The following is a 13,796-nucleotide window of genomic DNA, read 5'->3' as shown; positions in this document are numbered from 1 at the left end:
CAACCACAGGTTGGTAGCAACACAGCAAACTCCAGCTATGGCACACAATTTTCAAACGTTACCAAACCTAAAAAGCCTCACTACCCCTCTGAAAAACATCCCAAAGAAGCAAAATGAGAATCTGCAGTGAAGACGTGTTACCTGATAGATGCTGAGAGAGGGAATTAAAGACAGACATGCCAGAGTCAGCTGACCCTATTCCTCTCTCTCTCTCTCTCTCTCTCTCTTATTCATGTGGTTGGTAGATATTTCATCTGTATAATGTTTTTACAGTCCCCTATCATCATGTGATGGTGTCACTTTGCCACTTTTTTTTTTTGCTGGTTGCTGTTGTACATATTTTACATAATACTTATACTGTAAAAGGAAAATAAGACAAAAGCTATAGTTTAGCGTAAAGGGACAGGCCAATTTTTTTTTGAGTTTATTCAGTTGGTTGTTCACAGTGGATAAAATCAGCCATCATTTGATGGCCACAGAGCAATCAGACACAGCCCTGCAGTGTCTTCAGCTGACTCTTCTGCCCCTGTCAAGTCCTCCTTCAATCTGGAAGTCTGAACAGTCGTGTGGAGGTTGACATGATTGCCTTTAAGCAGCCCCTCTTAGCCAGTGACACACAGCTGCAGCCAGGCACCTTCTCTGACAGTAAGAGCACCATGATGGATTGCCTTGCCAAAACTGCTGATCAAAGAAGGTCGGAGTTCAGGTTTGTGTCTGGCTGCACTGGGCATGTGCAATCACCAGAGGTGGCTTTTCCTTTTCCTGTCATTTTTTTGTCAAAAGCTGCCCGATTGAGCTGTACAGTAATTATGTCATAAAATAAAAAGAAAAAATAGCTTATGTGTCAGGAACACAATTTCTCAACTGAGCTTCAGAATAAAGCACAAGCGGGTGTTGGGTATTTATACATGCATTTGGACACATACCCGTCTTTGGGCTGTAGAAGCACTGTGCTGAAAAGAGCAGACATTTAAAAGTTTCTGACACGTGTCGTACTACCATTGAAGCACTGCCGCTGATGTAGGTGGAGCTGACAGTGTCCCAGCCATTGAAGATGGCTCTGGGACATACAAAGTTTGGTATGTGTCAGCTCTCATTGTTGTCAGGAAGCGAAAACGGAATATGTAAAACGGCCTCATTAAAAAGGGAAGGCATCTGGAAAAAATTGGGAAGAGTGACGGGAAATTGTCCGACAATACCATTTTACCACATTATATTAAGATAGACAAGAGTATGTGGAGTGGTTTCTATGACGTGTCAGAGCACCTTAAGAGACGAAATGTGTTTGTTGTTGTTCGACGTAGTTATTCACGAACAGCACATTCTTTGGGATGATGATGTAGGAGGAAAAGAAACAGAGGCAAGTGTCCTTATCTAAAGATCCTGGCTGGAGAGGAAGACTCGCGGTTAAGGTGACTAAAAGGAGTCTTATTTCTGGGGCCAGATTCACATTAGTGACATTTATCATTGAGAGGGAGGATGGTATAATTAGCTTGTCAGTCTCCTTTAGGCTGAGCTGGTGCTCTTTGTGAAGAAGAATGGACTGCAGGCCCAGGGAGCTGACAGCTAGTCGATAATGTGGCAATTAATGTCATAAATAATTCTAAAGCCAATTATATTAAAATGGACCTCACACTCTAAAACAACACTTTATTTCCTATCACTTTATGATGTGCACAGTATCAAACACCAGGAGCAGATTTTCCTCTTTATTTCTACATATGGCCGACATATGGCAAAGTCATAATGTGAGGCATAAAAATCGGAAGGGCCACGCCGGAGATTTATTTGTTGATTTAGTTTGCTTTTGACTTATGAATGTCTTCCTTATTGCTGAAGCATCACCCGCGGTAAAAAGCAAATACAAAGTGTAAAACCACTTTTAATCAAAGTTATATTGCCTCCATGTTGCTTGCTGTAAAAAATGGCAACAGCTCATAAAGAATGTGAGTAATTTAATGGCAGTAGTGGTTAAATATATCAAATGCTCCTTCTGGCCTTGGGAGGGTCAAGCCCAGAATGATATATAGAGAAGACTGTGATGGCTGAAGGTCATGTCAGCTTCCTCTGCATAATGCATGAATCCTGTAACTCTCTCCGACTCCAATCTTCTGAACCTGAACCTTGGGATGAAAATTTTACTAAGTAAATCAGTGAGCTTGCTGGCATTTCTATTAACCTCCAGTGTGGTGCTGACAGAAACGTGAATCACAGTAAATAATATCTCGCAAACTGTAAATCATGTTTACAACTTGTGCCGAGGAGTGATGTCATGGGATAGTGCCATCTGTTCGCTGTTTGTTACTGCTAATTTCTTTGCACAGAAGCGAGCGAGAAGGTGATTTGAATGTGCAAACTCCTCATTAAGCTCAACAAAAAACGGGGGCAATTTGATTTTTGATGCTAAATCAATTTAATTTAAGCTTTAGACTGCAAAACTGTGCACTAGACGGCCTGTAATAGTGTTTGTATTTACCATTAAAATATACACACTGGTTTTATAGTTCTCTAGTTTTTGACGACTGGTATTTCCCACATCAAACATGAAAATAGCCAAGAGCTTTGTTTTATGCATGCATGGAGTGAAACAAAAGAAAAGAATTGTTGACCTTTACAGGGATCCTAAAGGGTCACTGCGGCAACTGAGCCTCACAGGCAAATTGCCTCCCAGTGCTGGTGATCTATCCTTGCAACGGGGCTCAAATTGTCATCCTTTGCCATTTATTCCCAGGTAGAAATGTGGAGAGGCACAGTGTGTGTGTGTGGTTCACAATGTTTTATATATTTCTTCTTGAAATGAAGCTATAGGGTAAGAAAATAAAAATAAAAATAAAAGTTTTTGTCAATTTAAATCAGATTCAGACAAAAATATTCAAGTGGCAGCGCCGAGAATCATTACTTTGCTTTTAACTCAGCGTGCAAGTCGACAAGCCCCCTTGCCCTGTTTTATTTCTGTATCAAAGGGTAAACTAATGCAAAATGTATATGGCCCTTGGCACAGAAGATGGTGTTGTGGCTCCGTACAGGAAGATCTGTGTGCTAAAAGCTTGAAACATCTGTGTAAACACATGGCCTTTTTCCAACCATGTAGACAATGTTCTCATAGCCTTAAGATAGATGTCCAAGGCAATATACCTTGCCCTGGGGCCATGAGAGAATGGCTTTGAACATCTGAAAAACCTTGAGCTTCAAGCAGTATCCACTTTCAATATTCAAAAATAATGTATAGAAGAAATGAACATATGGCTTTTGTTTGACTTGTTTTTCCCAGCATTGATGGAAAGCGACTTTGAAACAAATAGACAGAGGCTTTAAATGATAATTGTTTGTTTTTGTATGATAATTTTATATAATAGGATTTAGGAAAGCAGGACAAACATAACAAAAAGGGAGGACCTTTGCTTTTGTTGTTGTTCTTTAATTCTGTTAATAGCCCTGGGTAAAGATTTATCTGCTCTTGTCAATTTACCTCAGCCTCAATATAAAGCACCAAGGTCACTTTTTCCTTGCCTGGCCCACAGGATTAAATTGTCATGTCCCTCTAATAGGCAGCACAGGGAATCATTAGTCCAGCTCAGCTGCCTGACTGATAGGCATTTCAGTCCAATCATGGGAGTGTGCCGCCACAGGCCAGCCAGTATTGACACTGTGTCAGGACTGAGAGGGGACGCCTTAATCAGCCAGGACACACTCAACATTGATTTGACAAGCTGCCGTAATGACCCCCCTTGTTTTGGTAAAGGATCACTGTTTATCCAGGCCGCCATTGATGCACTTGGAGTGCTGCATTGTCATGGAAACTATGATCATCAGCCACGTCTGTGCAGCTGGACAAGAGCTGTCTTTAAAGGTGGATTATGGATTTTTATACGTGAAGCACTTGGGGGACATTTTTACATGTAAATGGAAAGAATGCTGTTCCTTAGTGCAAATGTTTCAACAAGAGTTCATATTTATTCTCATAACTCTATTAAGTTCCACAGGAAAAAAAATGCCTATTATTCTTATTATTCTTATTGTTATTGTTATTGTTATTGTTATTGTTATTATTATTATTATTATTATTATTATTATTATTATTATTATTATCAATAATAATAATCTATAAAAGAGTAATTTAACTCATTCATTTCATTTCATCTAACTAATCTAGCCACCATATTATCTGGGGCTAATTTGTAGCTTTTTTTTCCAAGTGTTCCAAATTAACTCCTAATGTGCTCTTTACTATACGTAAAATACCATGAATACAAGAGTAATACAAAAAAAAACCCTGAATGAATAAAAATACTTTTAGTTGAATCATGGCATATTTTCAGACATAATCATCCCTTTGCAAAATGTCCCAGCTTTATTCTTGAGATAACGTCTATCATAATGAAATAGCATACATACATTAAATGAATACAGCTGTAATCACAGTGTATCTCTCGGTGTGGGAGCTTCACGTGTTTGTTTATCAAGACGAGGTGACACTGCAGCTGGCAGGAGGATCAGGGAAATCAGCAGCCTCTCTGTGAGGTGTTAGACTATAAATATTATTGGCATGCTGACAGTCTCCCACAGAGCCGTGGTGTGTAAAAATCGTTAACAAGCAACGTGATGGGGCCCTCTCCATCCCCAAGGTGAGAGTGTGGAGAGTGTTTTTATCAGCCATTATCCCAAGGGTGCAATGAGGTGTCTCGTATCACATGATCTGTCTGTTTGTGTCGTCCGTCATCATCACACATCAAGACGTTGCGCGTCTCTCTCTTTGATAGACAAATGTGTCAAATTTGGCCTCGAGGCTGCCGTGTGTCCGTTCAGCGGCACCTCCTAAAAAAAAAAAATCTGAGAAAATTAAAGACGATGTCCTGTAGAACACAATACATTAGCTTTAATTTGTGAAAATACAAAATGAAATCATGTACAATTTATGTACAAATCTATTTGTACAAGACAATAAACTGTATTTATTATTGGGTAATTATGACATAGTCAGAAATATCAGCTTAGCACGGTCTTTGTATCCACAAGTAAACGTGCTAAAAAAAAATCAACAAATCACAAAATATTACAAACTAGACTGTGATGCTGAACATCCCTCAGCCCCACAGGAAGTGGCAAACAACAGAATCAACAGAATCAGTCAAACAAACTAGAACACACTAGAAATAAAACTTTTACATGAAGCTTTAGAGATTTCTTTAAAGAAAACATAAATGTATTTGCTATCAGGATCTGCTATTGGTGGTGGATCATTTAAAAAAGAAAAAACAGTTTTAAGACTTTTTATTTCATCGTACTCTTTTCATCTCCAGGAAATGAAAGACTGTTTCTGTGCAATGGTCTCTGAGTGGTGATGATGGAAAACAAAGAGGAGAGTATAAACAAAACAGCAAAACAAAAAAAATAGCTTAAATCCAGTTAAACTTGAAGCCTCTTTTCGCAACAGTGGGTCTTGTGGAGTCCTCCGATGGCTTCAGCACTGCCTGGCACATCACTGACACTGAGCAAGGGAAGGATAGAAGGAAGGATGGAAGGATGCTCTCTTCTGCCAGTAAAGATGTCACAACCTCTCTCTTTCTACATTCACTATGAACCCTTGGTTAGATTGAGACACATCCTTGTTTAAGTTCAGGATGTTATGGATTGCTTGTATGCATTTTCATTCATTTACTTCCACTTCATTGATTCCGGACAAAAGTGACAACAGTGCGAATATAACTATGTTCTATTATTCATATAAAACATGATTATTAACCATTGTTCACGCCGTATTCTGACCTGGTGTGTCGAAACAAACCCAAACAAATGATTGACGCTTCTTTACCTTCATTGTCTTATGGATACATCAGATCTGTAATTGATGGCCAACATGGATTTACCAACAGCACACAATCTATTACTACATATACAAACTGGAAGCCAAAAAAAACATGATTTTTTGTTGTATGATAGAGCTGTTTTTTTTATGCATGTATAAAAAGCACAAACATTTCTCGTTATGGCATTTAGATTGGTCATGGAGTACGTACAGTACGTGCACTTAATGTGCACTCCAAGACAATCCTGTGTCAGGCAGTGCTTACAGCCAAAGGAGGAATTAAAGATGCCCACTGCATGCGATATGTGGCTTTCACATTCAGCTCAATTACACACTTAAAATAATATTTGGCCTGGCTGTCTATGATTTCTTGACAAAATGAAAAAAAGGAGTAGAATTTCTGGCTATGTTGTAATGGTGTGAACAAAACAGCTCTATCATGTTTGGCTATTACCAAGGAAAGAAAACTGGGCAGCTCTGCAAATATGTAAAAGCTTTTCTCTGTAAGCTTTCTGGGATTTTGGACATTGCAACCAAACAGTGACATGAAAACATTTCCAAACAAATTACTCAGAAAGGCAAAGATAAGACAAATATAAATGATAACGATAAGGCTGGAGCCAAATGCCATATACACATGGACACAGGCCATCATAACCGTCACAAATGTTGTGAATTAGCTCCAAATGGCAAAGTAATCGCTGAGCGCCAGTCACTAAAAATGCCATTGTGGTGGGTTTGCAGCTGAATGTAAAATACTCCGTTTGACATACTGTACAGAATAATTCTGCAACACTGGGTAAAGTGAATGCAGTAGTTGTAATAGTTGGTCATCGACAGATAAAAAGGCAACTTTTACGACATTTGATCCAATAATAACTGTAGTAGTTGTAGCCTTTTTTCTTTTTTTTTACATGTCTCTTTTGAGTGACCATCATTCCCCAGAATAGACAAAAAAAAATCTCTTGGGGTCTGGTCAATCGAAAAATAGCAGAGAAAACTAAAGGTTGAGGGATTGTGATGCTCGTCTATGATTGTATGTATATATGATTGTACCGTAACTTTGCAACATAGGTGAATGAGGAAATCAGTCTTGTGTTTGTCTCATCGAATGTTAACCCGATCCTTTATGTTTCCAGTCGAGAAGAGATCCTGAATCCCAGTCTGACACCTACATGAGAAGTCCTCAGAGGGTCCAGGCATCCAGGTGTCAGCGTGGGTCCCGAGCTCAGCACTCGTCCTCGGCTTCTGCGATGGGTGGAATCAAGCTGCTTGTGGATTTGTACTGACTGACTTGGCTGACGGCGAGAGTATTCACTGGCTTGATCTGTATGGTCCTCAGGTGGGTATTCTCTGGCTCATCTGTAAACCATGTCTTTTCTGAGAAGGAGCCAAAATCATATAGAGACAAAGAGGAGGGACATCAGACAAAATGCTACATGGGCGTCCTGTTACAATTTCACAATGTCACCAGTTTATGTTTGTGTGTTTTTCGAGTGCACACAAAACATTGGGAGGACATTGTCTATTTCAAAAGAAATACGCCGAGTTTTATTGACGGTTTAAGTTCCACTGAATGTCCCATTGCTCCCATTTTTACCTCTTTATTGACACACATCACAGTGGTTTTCATTGATAGCACTGACGCATGCCATTTTGTTGGGGCAGCAGACATGCAAGGTCCCCCCTTAAAATCTAGTTTTCATACTCCGTCGTACAAAATCAGAGGTTACTATTAGTTACTTCTATCTTCACGGTGACGCTTTAGTCTTCAGGCTTCATTCAGAAGAAAATCGATAAGTCTGGTGTGCAATATTGCCATGATTCATCCACTCGTCATGCATTTTCATAAACGCGACGGAAGACTGTAGTGCGATGTTGCATACAGTACTGTGTAAAAGTCTCAGGGCGCTACCAGCTCTGTTGTTTTGCCTGTCAAATCCTGTGACTGATCGTTGGTCTGATATTAGCAAGTGCAAACACACGTTTTACCAGTCACATTCATTTGGGTTCTACTCCAGGTTTAAGAGAGCCAGGATCCTGCTATTGTTAAAGAGAAGCTGTTTTTGTGTTTCATTTTTAAAATGCATACAAGATTTCCTCTATTTTCTAGATGTGTTCCAGTGAAGTGATAATTATAATATTTATATAAATAATTACAATATACCATATAATAATAACAAATCTAATGCTGGCCTACGACTTTTGCACTGTACTGTATAACCCAATACTAAAACATCCAACATGAATTGTTAAGTAGAATCAAACCATTCAGTTACATTCACAGTTGAACCTACAGTGAGATGGACTGCACAGGTCATAACCATGCGCTCCCAATGCAATCGTTTGAAAACATATCAGCGAGGGACGTTTGACTGCATTATTTAACATCATGCATAATGATTCACTACCATACCTTGGCCCACTCTATTCATCCTTGTTGCACTTTGGGAACAGAAAGTAGTACACTAAATGCAAGCTACTGTAAATAAGAGAAAGCTTATTATGACCATTAGTAACAGACGGAGGCATAAAAACAGATGGTGTGGAGTTTGTTAAACTGTAGGTTGTGACCAGTGACCAAACATCTCAACCAAAAGTAAAGGAAAAACAGAATATGGACCAGGTTAGGAAATGACAGAAGATGCTATTACATGACTGCAGCATATCACAAGCAACCATACTGTATCCATGCCTGTTACCAACACAGTTTCATGTGTCATTTAGAACCCAATGAATAACATGCAGCTCAATGCATCAATTAAATATCAGCACAAACGAGAGGGCTCAGCAACGTCAATGTCAAACATACCTCAAAAGCATTTCTGTAGAAACTGCATGTTTTTAGCACAGATTACTAACCACAGGAAGCCTGTGGTGTTCACTCAGCAGCTGTGCAAATGTAGCATACCCATGCATGTTTTTGATTTTTTTTTGACAAACAAAGAATATTTGAGTGGGAATATTTTTTTTCGAAGATCCACTACGATATTAGAAAACACATGTGCGTACCTCTGCCAGTCCTGCAAAAATCCTCCTACTGGGTTTATGATAAAGGCTGTTGATGTATTTGTAAGAGAGGCACACAATGGTGGGAAATCGTTTAACTATTATTAACATGTTTCATGTACAATGTAACCAGTTATGGTGATTTAAATTCATCATGCCGAGACACTGGCAACCATTTTTAACATGCGGTGTTCCAAGATGATGAAGAAAATGCTTTCACTAGACGTTATTCTTCAAAGATGAGAGGTCAGGTTGTTCTTGATGAATTTGTACCTGTACAACAAACAAACGTTTGTCATTTCCTGTCATTCAAATCTGGCTCCTTCATAAGGCACTACATTTTTTTGGCTTCAGTGATTTAGATTAGGTATAACTGGCACCTAAACCTGCAGAGCCTTACTTGTTGGACTTCTGTGCTGAGCTGAGCTGAACTTCAGATTCCAGTTCAATCAGTTGAAGAGAGGAGCACAGAGGTTAATCGTCGACTACTTGATCCAGATATAGGAGTGAGGCCGTGTCCAAAACGTCCATCGTGAACCCAGCTCCTCATAGCTGTTTCCAGAGTGTCGTTTGGTGCCCACTGCAATGCAGTAACTCGCAGTAGAATACAAGTGACAGTGTCGACATGCTGAAGGAGGCTTCTCAGGATGTGGTGACTCAGAAGATTCAGGCGTCTTTTTCCCTCTCATGGAGAAAATCTATAGCTGTCGCCGTCAAGTGCGAAACTATCCAGTTGGGTTGACTCATGAACTGAATCTCTGCTTTTTTGCAGATGATGTGACTGTTTTCCTGTATTACCCCATGAACTTGAGCACATGTAGACTGGGCCACTATTCCACCGAATATATATAAAAAAACAACAGTAATTTAGCTCAAACGACTTCAAAATATAAAATAATATTGTGATATTCTCATGTGGAGACAAAATCATCGTCATCATCATCATCATGGTGATGGGGTTTTTATTTATAAGTGTTACATTTTCTGTTTCCAAAGATTTTGTTGTAATTCATAGTTCAATTTTGATGGACAAAATGCAGCATTATGTGGACATAATCAGTATTTCAATGACATGACATAATATGATTTAAGACATGTCAATTAAAGTGCAGTTTGAGTACAGTTAAGGTTCAGTTTTAACTCGTTTTTCCGGGGCAAAAGTAATAAAAAAAAAGGTTTGACATGGCAGTTTCTTCTCCGAGGAGACTTCTTAGTCCATATCATGTACATAAAAAAATTGTTAATTATTCGTTTAGAGCCCTTCCTTCACCTTTTAACCAAGGTGGCAAGAATCAGGTTTTGAATTACTTGTTGGAGTTGCCCCTGTGTGTACAGGTAAGAGCACTATAGGGAAGTTAATGTTAATGATGCCGGAGACAGCGCATGTAAATATTTGGTAAATTCAATGAAACAAGGATTGAAACAGAAACCACACTACCTTTGCTTTCACATGTATTTCCCTCATGGTTTACTAGAAACAAAGCAATGAGTCTGTAACTGAAGATGATTTAAAAACCTGTGAAAATCCAGTCCAACAGTTAAATGGTAAGAAAAAAAATCAGTTTTATCATGACAAACATTACCCCAATACTTCAAAAATAATGGAATTATATAATGGTCACAACCCTGACAAAGTTAACTGTAATTATCGGCATGACGTTCAAAAAAAAATTACAATAACAGACAGTTCACAACCACAGTAAAAGAAACAATGAGAGAAACCTCAGTGTGTAGAAGCCCCAAAAAAGACAGGAGCCCTCTGTGGGTGCTTATGTTATCATTCCACCCCTTTGCAATGGGACATTTTTGAATGCAAACAAAGACATAAAAGAGACACAACCAGCCACATTCAAACGAACATACACACATAAACCAGCCAGACATGTTACAGTCTGCCTGGATCCTGCAAAGAGGATGCGCAGGACAACACTGTAGACAGGCACTGCTCACAAACATAGAAAGTCAGAGCTTTAGAGGGGCACATACTTTTGTTTGTCTCGTGAGTCCCTGCTTTTGGTGCGGTTGCTGCGGTTGGTGGTTGTGATCGAGTGGACAGAGGAGCTCTTTTTGCTGGAGGAATGGGACGAGTGGGACGAGTGGGAGAGGCTGGTTCGAGACTGGCCTGCGTTGTGGTCAAACTGCATCAGGCAGAATATCAGGTCCGAGGGCACCAGCTCAAATGCATATGGCGGATTGGTTATGACATACCTAGAGGAGCGAAGGAGCAGATGGTCAGCCAGGTCTAAACATAGTGTTGGTAGTGTCGTGTTTGTGGATTCCAGTTTGAAGCACATACTGTGCATTTCCAGGACACATTAGAACTGTACTCACCGTTTGGTGCATTGGCTCTGCGCGTTTAAATGTGCGTCTCGTAGCCGATAGATGCCAAAGCACAGCATGTTGTATGTTTTCAGGGCTTTACAGAACAGGTCGCCATAACAACCACCGTCCTGCAAGAATGTAACAAAACAACAATGCAGTACACAGTCAGTATTTGACCAAATTAAAACAAATCATAATAAGCGATAATAATGGATTGAAATAAATGCCTTCCATGTTAAAAATGGGTCATGAACTGATCACTGTCCATCTTTTAAATGAGATATATATTGCAGGAATTCTTAAGACAACCCTAGAAGCTCAAAAACACCAGGGTTACGTTGTTAAAATGTGCACTAAAGTTGAAACAAATCCGTCTCAGGCTTTGGTGAAGTAATTTTCCTGTAAGTGACTGAGATAATTGGCTACAAACTGTGAGATAACTAGTTATGCTAATTTTTCCCCTTTTAGCTGTCTCTTTACTGAATACAATAACGTGCACGCCTGAGAATAACATGCCAGAGAGGAGTGAAGATTGGGATAATATTTTGTAGCACACTGTTTTGAAACAATCAAGTCTTCAGAGAACTGCTCCAGTTCGTACAGGTTGTGATGTGGTGCCGCCTAATTGTGAGTTTTAAAGGATTGAACGCAGGATCTGTAACAGGCCACTTCAGATGGTGCTTTTAGGTGAAGCTCTCTCCAAACACTTCACTGATAATCGTGCCCAGTGCAGATTGAAGACACCCTGTGCCAGCTGCACCACTATAACATAAATGACTGTGCCTCTTCTGTGTTTTAATGTGTAGATGATTATCTTTCCTATAAGGGTTAGGGTAACTTAGAGCCGATGTGGCTTATGAAAAAGCTCTAAATATGTTTCATCTGTCAACAGAAAACTCTTCTTGAAGCATTGCGGCTTGTCTACATTCATTTTTGGCAAACTCCAGTCTAGCTTTTTTCATTTTTCACTTAGTGGTATTTTCCTGGGTCTTCTTCAATTTGGCCCTCTTAAATTCAGATACCATGTGAACATGTGGTGTGAATGATCTTGGTGGTCAGTTTCTATCTGTTTTGAAGTTTTCCTCGGTTCTTTTTCCATCATCTTTTAATGTTCAATCTAGAGTTATTTTTTTCTTTTGAGGTTACAGCGTGGGAGGTTGACTATAAGTCCCTAAGCCCCCAGACTTCTTAATATTATTAGCAGCTGTGGTCACAGAAACTTCAGTGGTCCTACATCCTTTTCCTTGGCCGTGCTTGGCAAACATTTCTCTTCTTCTATGATACCAAACAGCACAATGTAGACTTTTTTTAAACAATAATAAATTATCAATTTAGTATTAAGGTGCATTCACACCAGCCCTTCAATCCCAATCGAATCCTAGTTCGTTTGCTTGGAAAGTCCGTTTCGTTTGGGGAGGTGTGAATGTGCAACGGAAACTCTGATGCACACCAAAGAAGTGAACTCTGGTCTGCCTAAAAACAAAGGTCTTTGTGAACCAAATGCAGGAAGTGGACTACAATGCAGGGCATTGTGGGTAAACACAACCAAAACAGAAGCACATGCAAAACGATAGCTGGCAGAAATGGCTGAAGCCATTGTTGCAGCGATTATGTGTAGTATGTTTGCATAAAACAAAATAAAATACCCAAGACTGATAGGATTTGATGCAGCTCCAGGTTTTGCTCTTATGTGACAGAAACAGAAGTTGTCCTGCATTAACCAATAGATGAGTGAGTTTTCTTGTTCATTGTTTGTCTTCTCCTTCAGTAATTCTTGATGCAGTGCGGCCTCAGGTGAGGAGGGGAATACGTTATTATACATTATTCACTTTAGTTTCACTGAAGTGTGCTGTGAAAGCAAACGCAGACCGGCTGAATGTTGTAACCCACAATCGCACCGAGTCTGGCAGACTATTAGGTGTGAAAACAACCTTAGACTGGAGATACCTGAGAGATAAGAGGCAGGCAATAATATGACCACAAACTCCTTCTACATGCTGTACCAGGCATTTTGTCCATGCCAGTTTAAAAGATTGTAGAAAAAGCAGGAATTCAGCTCATTTCATCACTTTATTCTTTTCAAAACATTGTTTTTACTAAGCATAAGGACAGACTAAGTGACGTATGTGTGAATGCTAAGTGAAATATTGCTAGTTTTTTCACTAAATGTACTTTAACATTCTGAATATCTTTTAATGCTGAATCACAGCCATCCCTGTTTGTCCAAGTCCTTTCACTAAAGTCAACTCCCACACTACAAGCAGACCGATATGTCCTTAACCCGTTGGGTGACAAGACCAGTCACTTACCCCCAGGTCAGCAAAGGGCCCGTCGTACAAGGCCAGCTGTGCCACGCGACACCTGTCCCTGTTAGCCAAGGTCTGCGGTGTGCTGTAGCCACCTCGGAGTGCATTCTCCTCTGCCAGCAGCCCCTCCAGCTCTGGGGTCGCCCCGCCTGTTACCAGCGTCCGGATCAAGGTGAGGATATTATCATTGAAGTATGTCTGAAGAAATAAAGGCAGAGGAGGTGAGAATCCTTAAGCAAATGCCACGAAAATCACAACTGAACCTTCTCAAAGTGCCAGCCAGCCCGAGTGGTGCTATCTAAGTCTTCTCTGTCACATCACATTGTTCCGTACACCGAGTGAGAAGACAGGAG

General features: G+C 39.9%; 1 protein-coding gene across 25 annotated transcripts in view; it reads right to left on the bottom strand.

Moving 5' to 3' along the window:
- Window positions 1-4,328: 4,328 nt before the first annotated feature.
- LOC122759084 (calcium-activated potassium channel subunit alpha-1) overlaps window positions 4,329-13,796 on the bottom strand; it is an 88,623-nt gene continuing 79,155 nt past the window's right edge. For 10 of the 25 annotated variants that reach the window (XM_044013605.1, XM_044013608.1, XM_044013607.1 and 7 more), the window contains 5 exons: window positions 13,447-13,641; window positions 11,147-11,265; window positions 10,802-11,023; window positions 10,023-10,024; window positions 4,857-7,186 (listed from right to left, as the gene is read on the bottom strand). In XM_044013605.1, the coding sequence (XP_043869540.1) occupies window positions 7,035-7,186; window positions 10,023-10,024; window positions 10,802-11,023; window positions 11,147-11,265; window positions 13,447-13,641 (690 nt within the window). In that variant the 3' untranslated portion in view covers window positions 4,857-7,034. Of the gene's footprint in view, window positions 4,816-4,856; window positions 7,187-7,857; window positions 8,252-10,022; window positions 10,025-10,801; window positions 11,024-11,146; window positions 11,266-13,446; window positions 13,642-13,796 lie in introns of those variants that run through there. The other 15 variants (XM_044013611.1, XM_044013618.1, XM_044013619.1 and 12 more) reach the window with 4 other exon arrangements.

This window comes from Solea senegalensis, linkage group LG18 (genome assembly GCF_019176455.1).
Source record: "Solea senegalensis isolate Sse05_10M linkage group LG18, IFAPA_SoseM_1, whole genome shotgun sequence".
NCBI classification, from domain to species: Eukaryota; Metazoa; Chordata; class Actinopteri; order Pleuronectiformes; family Soleidae; genus Solea; species Solea senegalensis.
Note: the sequence above shows the minus strand (reverse complement) of the source record. Positions and strands in the feature narration are given on the sequence as shown.